Source organism: Mytilus galloprovincialis, chromosome 7 (genome assembly GCF_965363235.1).
Source record: "Mytilus galloprovincialis chromosome 7, xbMytGall1.hap1.1, whole genome shotgun sequence".
NCBI lineage: Eukaryota > Metazoa > Mollusca > Bivalvia > Mytilida > Mytilidae > Mytilus > Mytilus galloprovincialis.
This window is the reverse complement of record NC_134844.1, coordinates 4552506-4571403: the sequence shown is the minus strand read 5'-3', so window position 1 is coordinate 4571403 and position 18898 is coordinate 4552506. Positions and strand designations below refer to the sequence as shown.

The following is an 18898-nucleotide window of genomic DNA, read 5'->3' as shown; positions in this document are numbered from 1 at the left end:
CAGTTATTTAGCAGTTATTTAGCATTCACAGTTCTCACTTGACAGCAGTTCTTTGGCAGTTCATTAGCATTCACAGTTCCCAAATGTGAGGCAATGATTAATTTGCATAAAGGCATTCTAATAGCATTTCATAGCTGTTTTTTAGCAGTTTCTTTAGCATTCACAGTTCTTTGGCAGTTATTTTTAACGAAAAATTTAAATGAGATCTGAATATTCATGAGAACTGCTATAATAACAGCTATCAAATAATGAATATTCATGAGAACTGCTATAATAACAGCTGTCAAATAATGAATATTCATGTTAACTGCTAAGTTGACCATCCTAATATGGCCTTCTACACTGCAATGGAATGCTATGGAATGCTATGGAATGCTATGGAATGCTATCGTATTCTTCAAAAGGTTGAAAATTGGTGTAGGTATTGATACCAAATATGGATGTACATGTATGATTACATGTATGATATATCTTTTTCCTGTCATGCATATACAAATTAAATTTTGAGCAGCACTGTATCACCAACCTGCAGCGCCAACAAAAAGGTGTTTTAGAGTTTAAACCGCCAAAAATCAAATCAATTACAAACATGATATAATGTCATGATTTTTATCCAATTGCAGACTTGCAATTGACATTCCCATTTCTTTCCAGTAAGCCTGTTATTGATAATACATGTATATACTACAAATTCACTTTGAACATATCTTTATTCATAAGTAGAAATATTATACATTTTAACATGCATTTGACATTCAATGCAATTATAACATTTTCATCAGAAAACTTATCCTGCAAAGGTCTCATTTATAATACAAAGCTGATCAATGTACATGCAATTAAAAAAATATGTTTGCATGCATGTATTTATATGTATTAAAGTTCTCACTTACCAACTGTCTTTATAGAATTGAAAAAATGATATAAACAACGTAATTTACCATATACTACAACAAACAAAACAATCCAAACTGGCACTAATTGGAAAGAAAATAATGCAAAACCAGACCACACTTTAAAATCCATAATGAAATGTAGGATAATAAAATAGAAGAATCGTTGATGTCAACACTCCACTTTAGAATTCAAACATAAATCCAGTAATATAGCGATCATTTATATTCAAATTGTTGAAAGTTTTGGCGATTTTATAATTTTTCTCCTTGCATTGCCAATTTTGTTGGTCACTGTCGTATTAAATGCCACAGTCGACACACATTCCCATTTATTTGTTTGGCAGTGGTAATTCACATATTCTGCAATAAAATAGATAAAAACACATTTAAAAATTTGGATTGAAAAAAACTGATTGAACGTCCATAATTTTGTTATCAAATTACGTGATAAAATAACCCATGCACACATTATTTTAGTACCTGTTTTAAAATGGCTCATCACATATTTTCACTTGACATTATATAAAAAGAATTTTTCAATATAACAAAGAATGAAAACAAGAAAAATGATGGAGACCATGCAAATAGAAGAAAACAGTTCAACTCAATGCCTCCAATCAAGTTCATTGAATTTTCCTATACATGTACAGAGCTCCAGATAAGCTGCGTATTTGCGTGATCACGCAATACAATTAATAAAAAACCCAATGCAATTGCCCATTGCAGGGTTCAATAACCCAATTAATTCAAAGGAAAACCCAATTATATTCCAAAACCATGAGTTCTCAACCCTTTTATTGGCTACCTTTTGCGTTATTTACCCTTATCTGTTTACAGTCGTCGCGTAAACTATTTTTATAATATTTATAATTGGAAATTTCCTTTTGTTTTAAAAATAGATCCCTGCATCAAGTAGCTGAAATGGGTCCCTGTTTGAGTTTTCCGTTGCTCAATAGGTACACGTGTTTTTGAAAACATTTCGATCTTCTTTGCGTTTATCCAACTAGCGTGTGTCATGAAGTCATATTTTTTTCGCATTGCTCGGGATTTATCATAACATACATTGAATTAAAACAAAAGTGAATGTCCGGTAAAAATATTGAATAGAAGCATGTTTTCTGCTTCTTTTGAAAAGCTTAGGGAAAGTTATGATGATAACAAGACTCAGCCAGTGTTTTAAGGAAGCGTCCATCGAACACACAGGCGTGTGTGCGTACCTTAACGAGAACATTGCTAATAAAAGCAGGGTTTCCTCAAAAACGAAATCAGTTGGAAAAAGTGAAAGGCCAAATCAATTATGACATGATAAAGCATCAGAAACCAAAAGTTCTAATAAAGACAACTAAACCCAGATTATGAAAATTGGAATAAAACATAAACATTCAAGTATAATTAGAGTTTATTTACTATTTTTTTTTTCATTTTACGGTTAATTAATGAATACACACACAGGCACTGGTCTCAGAATTTATTATATAAAGGTATAAGACGAGTGCCTGTGAATACACATATCCATTTTTTTACAGTTTATATGAGAAAATACAAAACTGGCAGAAGGTTTGAAATGGAACACAAATTAAACTTCTCAGTCAATAAACCAAATAAAACAGCTAGCAAATAACCCTAACCCTAAAATTAAACCAAATAAAACAGCTAAACAAAGAAAGAAACATATTTAAGATGGGAAAAAAATCCGGGGTTGATATTGCCTAAATATTCAATATTGTGTTGATGAAAAAACCCAATACATTAAGGAGCTTGGTGGTGAAAAACCCAATTTGATATTAACATGAGGGGTGAATTGGAATTGATAATGCAATCAAAAAACTTTATCACCCAATTATATAAGAAAATGGTGGGTAAAAAACCCAATTTGTGAATTCTTATCTGGAGCTCTGCATGTATCTCTTAAAAAGATAAGATTGGTTGTCAACTGACCCCTGGCATCAAATTGAATTGTTACACTTTGGCTATTTTGGGGTCCTTAATACCTGTAGCTTGCTGTTTGGTGTGAGCCAAGGCTCTTGGTTGAAGTCAATACTGTAAACAATAATTGCTTACTTATACTCCATTGTGTCTTTGTCAGATCAAAAATTGTCTCATTGGTACCACATCTTATTTATAATTATGATTTTTATCAGGGCCTTTTTTTTGGCACAAGTAGCTGTCATACCATAAAATAAATTCCTTGTATTGTAAATTTTTGAAAAGCTCTCAATAAATAATTAGTCTATTTGCCTATTAAATATTATTTGAGCATCTCCTTTTTAAGTTGATATTACCTTGAATAGCCTCAATCTTCACGGGATCCAGAACAGGTTTATTTAAGCTCTCTTTTTTCCTTTTGAGACCCAATCCACCACTGCTGGCGAGTTCTTCCTCTGTAAAAACTAGAGCAAGGATCCCATTTAATAAAGTATTACCAGGCAATTTGGACCTTTTTGCCATAATAAGTACATCTCTCTCCTTTTTTTTGTCCACCAACACTGTTTGATATTTATCTGGACAATTAGGATCCCTCAGCAATGGTCTAAATTCTATTTTTTCTGCACTGGGACTAGAACTTAATGTAGAGCTTGGTGTTACATTAACTGAAGATCCATTTGTGCTTGTGGTTTTCTTTTTTGGGGTCTTCTTTTTTTTAGGAGTCTTAGGTTTTGTTGGAGTAACGTCGACTGCTGCAATCTCCTCTCTATATGAGGTGTCAGCAGTATCAGCAGGGTCATCCTTTAACAAAAACAAAAATTCATTAACAGGTAAATGCAAAATTGTTCAAGTCATTTCAGCAATTTATAGCATATCTTTTATTTAAATGTATCATTTTTTTTTGTATATTAAAATACGTTAACAAAAAATTATATAATGTGAGATAACAGCTAATATTTGGATGTTGAATGGTTTATGTATATTGGCACTGGCTAGTTACGTAACTTGTATTAAAGTGCAAATTCATAATAATTATAATAATAATAATAATAATAATAATCATGATGGGAACATGATGCAATCAATGGGACATGTCAACCGTACATTATTCTGAATCCAGACCTAGGCCACTCAGACAGAAATACATTTTATCTATGGTTTGATTTGGACTAGTCATGCTAGTTCTGAGCTCTCTCTGAATTACTTTAAACAGACAAATTTATTTGTTCGTTTAAACCTACATTAACTTAATTATTAAGTTATATGCTTCATGCATGTAACCAAATTAAGCACTAGGACGATTTTATCACAATGTCACCTACACAGGTATATCTATACAAAGATTTTTTTCCCATTAAAATAATAATATTGCCATCTCAAGAAACTGGTTCTTTTATTCACATGCATGCAGTGACACCCATCTCCAGCACCTTTTGTTTTCATTTATTTGGCATCGGTATTTTTTTCAATTAATTATTGAAGCACTCTATTCTATTGAAAATTTAAGATGTTTAATCAATTAATCATTTGTCTTCCACTTCGTACTTTATTTGATTTTTTTTTTACTTTTTTGGATTCAAGCATCTCGGATGAGTCTTTTTGTAAACGAAACGTGTGTCTGGCGCAACATATATAAAATTTCAATCCTGGTATCTATGATGAGTTTATTTGCAAAATTTAGCTTGTTTTGTGAGAACTTACTATATGTATATTTTTTACTTACTCGTTAATGTACAGGTTATCAGTCTGTATCACAGGATAATTACATGCAGTTGAATCTAATCATGCAAAAAAAGGACACATTAGCAACATACATGACATGACATGATGGTGAAAATTTCAAAAATATGCAAATTGTGATGCATGCAGACAAGTGAACAAATGCAGGAACGAGTGAAGTTAATTACAGAACAAATAAACATGCAGTTAGATTTATACAGTCATGGGACAAAAGTGAGTTCCCACTCAAAAAATGTCCTATCATTTCAACCAAAATCGATATTTTTCAAAAAATATTACCAACTAACTGTATGAGCGATTTTTATAAAATATAAAAATGTCTGAAGTTTTATTGTTTATTTAGTCATAATTTTCTTGAGTTTTGTTTTCATCATCTTATAAGTTAAACTGTTAAACACAATTGCAAATATTTACTATTTTAATTTGGTTAGAATTATAGCAAACTTTTCAAGAAATATTTTTCATTGTGTTTATCTCGTCAGAAAATTAAAATGAGCATGAATAATATTATAACCAAATAAACAATGAAAACTTCAGATATTTCTACATCTTTTGGTATCTATATTTAGAAAATCGCTCATGCAGTTACTTGGTAATATTTTTTTGAAAATTAACGATTTTAGTTGAAATGATAGGACTTTTTTTGACTGGGAACTCACTTTTGTCCAATGACTGTAGACACATTTTTCTTCCTACAAAATTTAGAAGATAAGAAGCATGTACATAAAGATGTTTACAACTCTGTTTCAAAATAACTTTTATAAGACTGGTACCTTTGAAATCTGTTATAAAATGATAGTAGTGGGACATTTTTCTCTGGACTTAACATACATTAATTAGCATTCACAATTTTTTTTCAAAAACAATGAAATTAAGATTTTAACGAATTTTCAAACTATATTCGTGACCTGAATATGCATGAAATATTGCCACTGGATATTAAGCAAACAACAATCAATCAATCAATTGATGAACTATAATGAGAAAAATTAAAAAAAGAAAAGTCAGGGCTATAGCAGTCAATTTTTTTAATGGCTCTACATGTATAAAACCAGGATTCAAATCAACACATTTCTACGTTTCATTGTGCATGTTGTGTGTTAAGGGTTGTTTTTGAAAAACCATGCACACTGATTTTGATTGTTATTCAAACACAGAAATTCATACATATTTTAGTTTTATAACTTTACCTGGAATTCAATTGAATTGTCTACAGTATAGGATTCTCTGTTTAAATAGTCTATGTCATCATTCATATGGCCATCTTCAGTTCTGTCCCCTATGATTATATATGTATATATTTTAAAGCACAATTATCACACTGAGTATGTTCCTATTCAATGCTATTCAAATACAATATGACCTTTATCAAACTACATGTACTGTTTACACAGATTTGTTGTGAAAATCAAGATCAAACTCTCAAAAATAAATTGCTATTTTATCATATTTAATTATTTTAAAAACACCTATACAAGACTAACAAAAATTAAAGCTTTAAATAGTACATTTGTAATTTATAAATAAAATGGACTGTTAAAATGTATAATTCTGGAAATGCTCATTTTGTTGACAAGTACAGTAAATGGTATCATGCTTTCTGTCAGTCAAGAGTTTCATCTATTTCATTATGAAGTTCAAGTTACAACTTACCATCAAGTAGATCAGCAACTTTTCTGAATATTTTTGAAGCCACAACTGCTTCTGTCTCTGATATCCCTAATACTGAAGAAAAAAAACTATATTTTAAATTGAATTTTAACACTTATTTAGTGTACACGTCGTAGTATCATAACATTGTACGTGTGCATACATGTACAAATCCTTTGAAATACAGACAAAAAATCTTACGATTTCTAAAAGGCATTCAACCTCCTCCAATGCCTATTCAATCAGATTTACATGATAATAAAATAATTCAATATCTCATAGATCTAAGGTATTATTGCAATTGGAATTTTGCATAAATGGATGATAAATTCTTGAAAATACTGTGGCATCACAGCGTATGCTACTGTCATGATGGTTAATATAGAAATTTAATGTCAATTATTTTTTTTGAAAATTGCTCCCTGACCCTATTTCAAATCTAGAAGTAACATACATATATATACATGTATATACAACATGTACAAGTGTTTATTAAATGATATACAGTATATATAAAAAAAAATGCAATCACTGCAGTGAATCATGCCCAACTTTAAGTTTTTATTTCATATAAAAATTAAGGTTTTCACCATCTCATAATGAACAATTGCAAGTACTCAAAATATTTTGACTTACTTATTAAATACAAATGTTTTTCCATTAAGATTATTTATTGTTTGCACTTGTATTGATAGAGATATGGATTATACTCACAGTCACATATTTTTTCTTGGCTTTTACTACATGTAGTTTCAATGCTGTTGTTTTGTAGTCCATCATCAGGTATATGCCAATTTGTTGAGGTCTGGTTATCAAGATCAAGAAGTACTCTTGTGGATCCAGTGAACATTCCATCCCACCTGTTTTCTGGGGGAAAGTCCTCATCTGGTAGGGATAATTTTTTGGTGGTTGACTTCTTTGGTGTTGACTTCTTAGGGGTAACCATTTTAGAGGTGGAAGCAGAACTACCAGTAGCAAAAGGTGGAATAACTAGCTTTCCATGTTCAGTTGATTTTCCTTGTATACCGGTACTATGAATTGGTGTTATGTCCTTCTGAGGTAAATCATTTATCACCCTTGGAGATTTTCTTGGTGTTATATTTGATCTTGGAGACTTCTTTGGTGTTGACTTCTTAGGGGTAACCATTTTAGAGGTGGAAGCAGAACTACCAGTAGCAAAAGGTGGCCTTCCATGTTTACTATGAATTGGTGTTATGTCCTTTTGAGGTAAATTATTTATCACCCTTGGAGATTTTCTTGGTGTTATATTTAATCTTGGAGACTTCTTTGGTGTTGACTTCTTTGGTGTTGACTTCTTAGGGGTAACCATTTTAGAGGTGGAAGCAGAACTACCAGTAGCAAAAGGTGGCATAACTAGCTTTCCATGTTCAGTTGATTTTCCTTGTTTACTATGAATTGGTGTTATGTCCTTTTGATGTAAATTATTCATCACCCTTGGAGATTTCTTTGGTGTTATAATTGATCTTGGAGATGGTGGTGGTGTTTTTTTAGGGTTAATCGTAATAATTTCATTTGTGCCAAGAAGTTCTCCAATTTCTGCGATTTTTTCAGCACTAATAGCAACCTTTTTGGCAGTTGCACTAGATGTTGTTTCAGTTGTGTTGGACTTCTGTTTTTCTGCTTTGCTTTTAGATGTTCTTTGTTTCTTGGCAGCTGTAGGTAGATCTTCAACCTGTGGTACATTTTTTAACTGTCCACTTCTTTTGGTTCCCTTCTTATTGATAACGGGTTCTTCCCTTAATTGATCAATTGCTTCCTTCATTTTGGTTCCACAATCACGCTTTCCAAATTTTTGTTGGTTTTCATAAATAAGGTTTTCAATTTTCAGTCCCTCTTTCAACTGGTTTGAAATCTTGTTAGCTACAGTAGTAGCAGATTTTTTGGCTGAAATGGAACAAACATGTAAATTTAATGAATAAAATATTTTGTTTCACAGTTTGTATTTGGCTACATGTTTTATCCCTGCTTCACTGTTTTCATTTTGAAATTGAGTATTTAGACCTAAGCATCATTTATTTATAAAGTTGCAATTTCCATTTAAGACATTAATTTTATACCCATCTCTTTGTTCATTGTTTTATTAAATATATAGCGAAGATGACTAAATAAAGAATGATTAAATAGAAGACCAGAACTGGTCATTCATTGTTATCTTGTTTGTGGTTGTGGAAAATTAAAAGGTTTTTTTTTGCAATTCATGCAAAGGAAAACACAATAGTTTGGCAAAACCATGTGTCATAATTAACACTTATAGTCAATATTGTGTGCGCTATTTACCCATATATACATGTATATATCTATTAAAAGTTGTCGCATAAATCTATTTTTATAATATTAAAAATCAGAAAAGTCCTTTCTTTCTTAAAATAGAGCGTTAATAGCTCCCTGTTAAAATTTTCTGTTATTAAAAGTACAGGTCGTGATGAAAACATTTGGATCTTTTCTGTCTCTATCCAATTTTCAAAAGTGAAAAATAGCAAAAATGCCAATATAAATTTGATAAATATCATTATCTGTGTAAAAATGTATGTTTCCATTTATCGTGTCGTTAAAATGGGAAATGAGGTCTAGCGGGACCTGGGAAATGGGACAACATCCCTAATGCTCCTTGAAATGAGGAACTCAAAAGTCACGTGTAAAGAAAAAATCTCTGTGTAGTGATATTGGACATGTTTCTATTTTAACCACATATGTGAAAATGTCACAGCTTCGAAACAAGCTATCATACATATCCTAGTTAACGATATGGACTGAGCTACAGGAAAAAACGTTACCATTACGGCCTATGTAAAAACAATTAAAGATTTTGACCCAAATGACAAAAACATGAGAATTGCCTACGAATAGAGTGTAAGTGGGATACGGGTATCTGACAAAACAGTAAGCGGGATCCGGGATCAGAACCCTCCAATGAGATCCCAGATGGAGTGTTGCATGACATCTCATTGACACTAGTTTGTACCACAGCTTTTTGTATCAACATCCTTAGGCAGCAACCATTTGATTTTCTGGGGGGGGGGGGGGGGGGGGGCTATTTTTTTTCTTTCTAATTCTGTGCAAACTTTTGTTTTCGCCTTCGGCAAAGTACAATTTATTTTTTTAGCGACAAACCGAAAACAATTTTCTTCTTACAATATTAGCATTATAGTGGCAACTGAGGGTGAAACAAAAAAAAAAAAAAAATTCAGGGTACAAAACAAATTTTTTTTTTCACCTAAACCTGGAAACCAACGTTTTTTTCCAAAAAAAAACATAGCCCTTCCCCAGAAAAAAGGGTACTTATAAAGTGAGAAACGGAATCGAAACGAAACGAAACGAAATATAACGAAACGAAACGAAAAAATGAAGAAACGAAATACAACGAAATGAATCTGACCCTTATGTTATGCAATTGTGTGGTGCTGTTGATGTAGTTATCATTGTTACATCCACGCTTAAACAGTATGTAAGATGAAAAGAAAAACTCCTTTGATCTCTTAATTGAGGATTGTAAATTAATTTATTGTTTATTGAAAGATTGCATACTTTTCTACAACCCGTGTGGACGTGCTACCCGTTCTGACGTACAATTTAACACTTTGATGTTCCAAAAATACTTTTTAAAGGCATTGTCTTTCATCCTGTCGGCTCCCTTTATCATGCCTGAGTTTATATATGGGTAAGTTGTGAGCGTGAGAAAAAAAATCAAAGGGCTTTGAAGTTTTCTAAAACGCATTCAGCACCAGATGTTGCACGGGCTCCAGCCGGGTATATATAAAAGGAATATTTTTTATTCAACCGTTATTACGCAAAATGGAGCCCAATGAGAAGGAAAAGAAAATGTAAGTACCCTTATACATGTACATTTCAAAATTTATTTCGACAGTGTTAGTAGTTAAGGAAACAGAAACATTAAAAACATTTTGATGTTGAGTCATTGCAATTTTTAGTAGCTAACCAGCTGATATCTGATATCTTTATAGACCATAATGGCAAAATATTTCAATAGCCCAGGTCATAATAAATTGTGAATAAAAAAATGATTTATTTTAAGAGTATTTTAGGGGTTTGAGGGTTAATGTATATAAATGGTCTTTAACGTCCAGTGGCAAGTTAAATAAATATTCAGGACGAGAACATTTATAATATAATAAGATATGAATGTTTTACCCTGTTTTGTGCAAGAATTTCGAAAACGATTCCACTCTGGTTTTTGTCTATGTATTTCTATTTGTATCCATCTGATGAGTTAAGCCCTTTTCAATTGATTTTTATAGTTCGTTCCTATATTTTACTGTTACATCACTGTCCCACGTTAGGGGAGGGTTGGGATCCCGCTAACGTGTTTACCCCGCCACAGTATGCATGTATGTGTATATGTATGTGCCTGTCCCAAGTCAGGTGCCTGTAATTCAGTGGTTGCCGTTTGTTGCTGTGTTACATATTTTGTTTTTTTTTCGTTAATTTTTTGTACATTAATTAGGCCGTTAGTTTTCTCGTTTGAATGGTTTTACATTTGTCATTTCGGGGCATTTTATAGCTGACTATGCGGTACGGGCTTTGCTCATTGTTGAAGACCGTCCAATATAGGAACGAACTATAAAAAGCCGTTGAAAAAAATCTTTTGGCCTTTATATCAGAAATGGAGAACTATTGGGTACTACGGGAGTTTTTAACGACCTTGACTGGCTATAAAGCCCTTGCACGGTCGGTACTATTGGGGAAAAACAAGTTCCTGTCCTAATAATTTTTTTCGAATATAAGTACTTACATAGCATTATTAAACTCGGTAAATCCGAGAAACTTGAGAAAGGGGAGATCATTTTTTCTTGTGAGGGGCGTCACCATTTAAATATTTGTGTTCGTGACTCTTTCTGCACGGCAATCCCTTTTACACCACCCGTATTGAAATCATGGACCTGCCCAATTACAGGGTCGTTGAAAAGACTTCTTTATACATGACATTTGTATAATTGAATTTGAAAATATCTTTTCTATATAATAGTTTTATTTTGAAGTATTTGTATTATGATTGAGGAAAATTTCTTTTGAACTAAAAGGGCTGGGGAGGGGCAATATATTTGATGCTTTTGAAGAGGGTTTCGTTTCTTCATTTTTACATTTCGTTTCGTTATATTTCGTTTCGTTTCGTTGTATTTCGTTGCGTTTCGTTGTATTTCGTTTCGTTTCGTTATATTTCGTTTCGTTTCGTTTCGATTCCGTTTCTCACTTTATAAGTACCCCAGAAAATCAAGTGGTTGCTATCTTAAAATTTGATGAACACAAGATTTATTAGTTTATGGATTAATAAATAAATTTTGCCCCGACATAGGCGTATAGTTGCATGTAATTTCAACTATTGCAGAAAAGGGGGGTTGATTTGTGATTTCCGATTTTTTATTTAATAAATCGTAAATAGGATTACTCGAAATTGAATTAAATGAAATATCTTTATATATTCACCTTCACATAGCCATAAAATCTTCCCGATGTAGTTCTTTTCCTCGATGACTGTACTGCCATCGTCGGTAATCCCTTCGGTTTCATACGGGACCTCACATTCTTCGCCTATCTTCAATGTGTTGCTTTCATTCTGATTCACTTTTAAGCTTGACAAAACTTCAACTGTTTGGTCAAATACAAAATAAACTACCACGAACATTGCCATCTCTGTAAAATTTCTATTATTTTTCCAAGTATATCAGGTTACCGCGTACTTTTCAAACATCAACTAGTAACGCATACATGAAAAGGTGCTCCGTCATTGGATGAAATAAAACACATAATATTTCTTAACGGTAATATATATTTTTGGGAGTCTTATTTATATTGAAAATTCAAATATTAATTAATGGTACAATAAAAGTCGAAAAAGTCAATTTTTAAACATGTTCGTAAAAAAATCATTCACACTGGTTCCCGGTATTATTCACTGCTGACAGTGGGGAGCAGATAGTATTCCTTTCAAACAACAACAAAGACAAAGTTGGAAAGAAGCATGTCGTGTAGAAAAAGGGGACCTTACAAAAAACAGAAACTAAAGGCAAGTACTTTATCTTTTTAACTTATATGATATTAATGAACTGCTTTATGTTTACTTGTCAATCTGGCAAACATATCGACACCGAGCATTTATAACAATTTTGGAAAATTGTTAAATTTTGCACAGTACTATAAAAGTAGACACACGTACACAGTATTGACCATAGTATGGTACTTTTCTGTAAATGATTTTTTTCTTAATGTTATGGAATAACATAAATGGATACACCTGAGCAAAATTTACATTTTTAATACCCCCCTTTTTTACCTGGTGTTTAAATTGAACATCTAGTTGTGAATACATGTAAATATTCACTGAACACATAGACTATTCAAGCACAAGGATGTGCAATACAAACCCTTATTATGTTTGGCTATATGACATTGTACAGCTACATTGTATATTTAGTGTCACATGTAGCTACATGTACTACTGCATTGTACTGTGCATATAAAAAGAAGATGTGGTATGATTGCAAATGAGACAACTATCCACATAAGACTAAAATGACACAAACATTAACTATAGGTCACCCTACAGCCTTCAGCAATGAGCAAAGCCCATACCGCATAGTAAGCTATAAAAGGCCCTGATAAGACAGTGTTAAACAATTCAAACGAGAAAACTAATGGACTCATTTATGTAAAAAATGAACGAAAAACAAATATGTAATACATAAACAAGTGACAACCAATGAATTACAGGCTCCTGACTTGGGACAGGCACATACATAAATAATGTGGCGGGGTTAAACATGTTAGCGGGATCCCAACCCTCCCCCTAACCTGGGACAGTGATAAAACAGTACAACATAAGAACGAACTATGAAAATCAGTTAAAAAAGTCTTAACTCATCAGATAGACAAAAAATACAAGTGGACGTGGCAGGGTACTTATACATCTCGACACAAAAAGACACAATGAACAGATCTGAGAGTACTCACAGTTATCTGACAACTACATTTGTACATGTAGTTCAAAGCCACTAACAACTAATAAAAAAATCATGCCTCTAAGACTAAACACTCAATCCATATATATATTATATAACTATTGTAAATTGTACTATATATATTTACATCTTCTACCAAGTCATATTTGTAAGCCAAAATGATGTTAAAACAATGAATCAAAGAATTCAACTTAAATTGTAACTATTATATATATGACAATGGTGTTGAGTAAAATGACAACATTCCAGGCCTTTCATTTTCCCACATATATATATTGATATGACGTGCGTATCACTTCATATATATTCATATGACGTGCATATCACATCCTAAAAAAACAAAGTTCAGAGTCGAAAACAATACCAATTAATATATAACATATACATGTTAATTTACATGTACAATGAAAATACTGTACCTGTTATCACCAGTCATTCCGCCACTTTTAGATGAAAGTCCAAACAGTGCATACAGTGTATGATGTTATGCAAAAACACTATGTGACAACACTTCATGACTTTGTTAAAGTCACAAACAAGGTGATACTACTCATATTCATAGTATGATTGCAGTTTCATTATTAATATATGTATGTACATGTATGTAAATTTCTGTATCATTATTGATTACAGGATGATGCAAGTACAGTAGTTTTAAAATCAGAATCAGAAGTGGTGACAGTTATAACCAAACAAGCAAGGTCAAATGAAATCACAGAAGTCAAACCATCAATTATCAAATCCACTTGTGCAGGCCTAGAGAGACAAGTAAGTATATATTATATACAGACTAGTAATTGAATATGCCAACTTCCACCACACTTTTTAAATAAATAACTTCCTTAGTCAATTGTACATTTTCTCTTAACCAGACAAAATAGGCTTTTACCTACATGCATGCCAAGAATTATATTTAGTTGAAGTGGCGGATCCTGGAATTTTATAAAGGGGCCCACTGACTGCTAAGAAAGAGCCCATTTAAGTCATGCTTTATTGAATTTTCAAATCAAAGACAATTTTTATTCAACAAACAACAAAATATGGTGTCTAAGACTACATCCCCTGCTGACTATTTTGTGTAAATTATATATAGCAATACAGATGGTTGCTGGGTTTTTTTTCACATACCGACACTTAATTGCAAATAAAGGTAGCAAATTTTAACGATGTGACTTGTACATTGTAAAGATTTCACCTTATAAATGTAGCTTTGTTTTATTATAATCATCATGATCATTGAGACAAAAAAAAGATTACCAATACAAATATCTTGTGGATCCACATATACAATATATCATCATTGCTAGCCAAGGGTTATGTGATCCAGTTCCCATGTACAAGTGTACCACTTTTATTGTTATCTGAATCAATATTTTTTTTTCATCATTCAAAATTACATTTAGAAGAAGCTGGGATGACCACGATAGTTATTTAATTAAAACGTTTCTTTATCCATGTTAATTATAATTTATGATTACACTGTAATTAGAATAATTTGATATAATTTAATTTTGGATATACAGTGTCTTCTGATTGGCTGACATTATTTTGTTATGAGCCCATAGACATAATTTATTCATGTGACAGTGACGTCATGAACATTTTTTCTTGGCTTTCTATGGTTTAAAATGGAATTTTGAATTAAATTATTAAAAATGATTGTTATATTTTTTCTGTCTATTCGAAATAACATAAAAAATTTGGTGCACACTGTTAAATAACCCGCTATGTGTGGTATTCAGTGTGCACCAAATTTTTTATATATTTAATTTCGTCATAGACAGAAAAAATATTAGTCATTCCTTAAGAAACATATGCATGAAAAATAAACCAAGCTACATTATTTGTATCCGAGTACAATGTAGTCATTGCAGTTACAAGCAAGTTGTAAAATTTGTTATTTTTTCTTCTTCAGAATCAGATTACTGCAGTATCTAATGCTACCACCACAATACTTAATGCTGATGAAAAAAGTGAGGACGATACCATTACAGTTGCTGGTGAATTAAGTGAGGACGATACCATCACAGTCAGTCAGAGATCTGACATAAACAAGTCAGAATAAACTGACTTCTTCAAGTCAGAAAATGTTTTGAAATTCTGACCTGTACGGGTCAATTTTTGTTTTGCGTGGTTTTCCATCGAGTCCGTCAAACCAGAAGTTATTTTGAATTTGCCGCCGATCTAAGACACATACGATCACGTGGTTTTTTGCGAGAGATCACGTGTTTGAGAGTCGTTGTTTTGGGAGTTTCTCGAACGAGAAGTTATTGAAAATATAGTGATTATTTACGTTTTTTTAGTGAAAATCTAGGTCAATGTGGTCATTTTCAGATGGTAATTCATATTACCTCCGTATTTTCATGGCCATTTTAATATTTTTTACGTGTAAAGAAGGTCTTTGCAAGTGATTTTGTTGCTGTTTCATGAAGGCGCGTGACCTGTAAATACGGACGCGTGGCCTTTGAGATGACCTGGTGTCTGACAATTCTGACTTGTTCAGGTCAGAAAATATTGTTATGATAATGAACTGTTATTTTCGGGAGACAACTCGTGTTGTCTTAAACAGTATTAACATTAATAACCAGTCAGTGCAATTTTAAAAGTGAAATTATTGCTTCGAGATGAACATCGTCACGTGATTTTTCTATTTTTAAACTCAATCATGAATTGACTTTTAAACCTTTCCGAGTTTGCGGCTTATTAAATATATTTGTTTTTTCGTTTCTCCCAATGAGAAAAACGATCTTTTGAATATTGATATTTATGAAAATTAAATGAAAATCGGAATAATTTAAATAAAGGAAAAAGGAAGGGAGGGATTAACTAAAGAACCAAATATTTTTTTAGTTTTATTTAAAAAAAAAATGATTTTAACTTGAGAATATTAAAAGATTCACAAAACGGGTTTTCAGTTATGATTATGGAATATGATATTAAAAATAAATAAAATGAAATGTAGGGTGAGTCTCAAAGGGATAACCCCTACCCCTGTCATTTAACTTGTGAACAGTCGAGAATCCTGCCCCTAAACTCAATTTGTTCTCTCTGTAAAGTATCATGAAATATACCAGGCAAGTCTCTATGGGTCGCCCCACCCCTTGTCATTTGAGAAAAATCTTACATCTTGAAAATGATAAGATCCCCTTTAAACCATATATATTCCTTTTTATAATGTCAAATTGATTTGAATGAAATATACTGGGCTAGTCTCTGGGTTTAACCCCCCCCCCCTTTGCCATTTGTGAATGTTCTCATATTTTGCAAACGGTCGAGATCCCCATCCATAAACCATATATATTCTTGTATGGGAAAATAAAACAAACCCAATGAAATATAGGGGAAGTCCCTTGGGGGGGGGGGGGGGTCACACCACCCCTCCTGTGTGAAAACATGTAAATGGTCAAGACCCCCACAACTGTACCATATATATAAGTGTAAGTGACAACAAGACAAATCAAATGAAATAAAGATAAAGTCCCTTGGGGTCACCCTACTCCCTTATGTTTGTAAATTTGTAAGCGGTTGAGATGGGTACAGATGCGCATTAGTTTTTCCATAGGCCGTAATGGTAACTTTTTCTTCTGTTGCTCAGTCCATATCGTTAACTTGGATATGTGTGATGGCTCGTTTCGAAGCTGAGACATTTTGACATATGTGGTTAAATTTTCGGGGTACGAAGTGAGATTACTTTTTCCGTAAATTAGCAAACCCCGAGTATCCTTTTGTGATGCGGCTCCTCATGGTAAATAATCCCATTTTTAACACAAAAAGTTCTTTGAAAATTTAATACTTTGAACACATTTAATAGCTCCATAGATTTTACACATTTATTCTGTGTTCCCCTACTTTCTAAATTAACTCAAATGGTTAAGCTCAGTCACTTGTTTATCATAGAAAAGTGTCAAATATCACTACACAGAGAATTTTTGTTTACACGTGACTTTTGAGTTCCTCATTTCAAGGCGCATTAGGGATCTTGTCCCAGATCCCCACCCCTTAAGCCTATATATTATTATATGGGACAATACAACGAATCAAATAAAATAAAGGGGAAAGTCCATGGGGGTCATCCCCATCCACCTTTCTGAAATGGTCTGGATCACCACCCCTTAACCGTATAATTTTCCTGTTCGTCATTTCAAGAAGATTTGAATGACATACAGGGTCAATCCCTAGAAGTTACCTACATGTATGCAGATCACTTTACTAGACCAAACCAATTTTTACTTGAACTTGCTCAATGTCAGGCGACCATGGGAATGACAAATTATTGGAACTTTGTTTGAGAGACCTCCTAACAGCATCCTGTTACAATTATTTTTATTTGCTGAGAGACCACCTTTACATATTATATTGATCAGTGTTTCAGCAAACAACAGAATTGTCTATTCAGTATTATTTTCCTCTCACATGAATCACTTCTTATTAATTACATGGCATATATGTTTTCCTATGAAGTTACGCATCTATAATTCTTACCCCAGATGCATAGCCACATAAAGCATTAACCTTTTATTTAAAATAAAGATAGTCTTTGTTTCTACAGAAGTGAGAAGAACATTGGAAGTCAGTATGTTCTGACTTATAAAAGTCTGAATGAAACGCACGTCTGGCGTACTAAATTACAATCCTGGTACTTTTGATAACTATTCTGACTTTAATTCAATAAGACTCAGAATGATCTGAAGATACTGACTTGTTTTTAATGTTAAGAGTATTTTAGAATATGAATGCTCTTGTCATGCAAGTACCATAAGAAATCCTGACAAGATTTTGGTCCCAAAAAATATATATTAAAAATAACAAGTGTACAATTGAACATAATTACAAAGTTATAAATGTTGCTAAAAAATCTATTTAAAAACACCCAATAGATAGTTATCTTTCAACTTTTACATGTATTTAAAAAACAGTGAAAATATTATGTATTATATGTACCGCTTCTTGAAGGAAAACAAAGTCACCAAACTTGACTGATTTTCTAAGTATTTTCTCCTCAACATTTTTTTAAAACAGAACATAATTTGACCTATTTAAGTCAGTTTACAGAAGAAGAAAAAAATCCGATCAAACTAGGTTTCTTTATCTTAGCCCCCCCCCTTTTTTCTCCTTATCTGAATCTTCTACTGTTGAGTTAATTAATTGATATTTTTTCAAATGGTTTTTGGAATAATGTTTTTACAATCAAAAGTTTTATATGTTAACATAACAGAAAAAAAGTCATGAAAATACAAAAATAAAATAATTTTTTAAGATATTAATTTGATGAAATTTGTTAACAAAATACATTTGAATATAAAATATACCAAATACATTTTTTTACAGTCCTCATTATTGTGACTTTAGGGGACCTTATTTCGTCAGTCTTTTATCTGGTTTCCCATACATTTTAAAATCAATATGAAAATCCTAGACTTAAAAGTTGAAATAAGTTTAGTTTTGACTGATTCTTTGAAGTCAGAACATGAATTTGACCTGTAAAAGTCAAATGGTTAAAAATAATTTATTTTACAATCAAAAGTTCCATGTGTTAACTTACCAGAAAAGAAAGGTCACGAAAATACAGAAATATAATAAAATTTCAAGATGATTTGATGAAATTTGTAAACAAAATATATTTGAATATAAAATATACCAAAGACATTTTTTTATAGTCCTTGTTATTGTGACTTTATTATTGGGTGTCTT

General features: G+C 32.1%; 1 protein-coding gene across 1 annotated transcript; it reads right to left on the bottom strand.

Annotated features, from left to right (window-relative positions):
* Positions 1–641: 641 nt before the first annotated feature.
* LOC143082157 (uncharacterized) lies at positions 642–12387 on the bottom strand. The gene is made up of 6 exons (XM_076257719.1): positions 11676–12387; positions 6927–8117; positions 6216–6287; positions 5753–5841; positions 3179–3623; positions 642–1256 (listed from the first exon to the last, which is right to left on the bottom strand). Exons 1-6 carry the CDS (start codon positions 11878–11880, stop codon positions 1123–1125), a joined length of 2136 nt encoding a protein of 711 aa, XP_076113834.1. The 5' UTR covers positions 11881–12387; the 3' UTR covers positions 642–1122.
* Between the last annotated feature and the right edge of the window lie 6511 nt (positions 12388–18898).

Coding starts and splice junctions, on each gene's coding strand:
- LOC143082157 (XM_076257719.1), bottom strand. CDS start 11,880: ATGGCAATGTTCGTGGTAGTTTATTTTGTATTTGACCAAACAGTTGAA. Junction 6,288..6,926: donor CCAAGAAAAAATATGTGACT/GTGAGTATAATC, acceptor TTTTTTCTTCAG/TATTAGGGATATCAGAGACA. Junction 5,842..6,215: donor AGTTGCTGATCTACTTGATG/GTAAGTTGTAAC, acceptor ATATAATCATAG/GGGACAGAACTGAAGATGGC.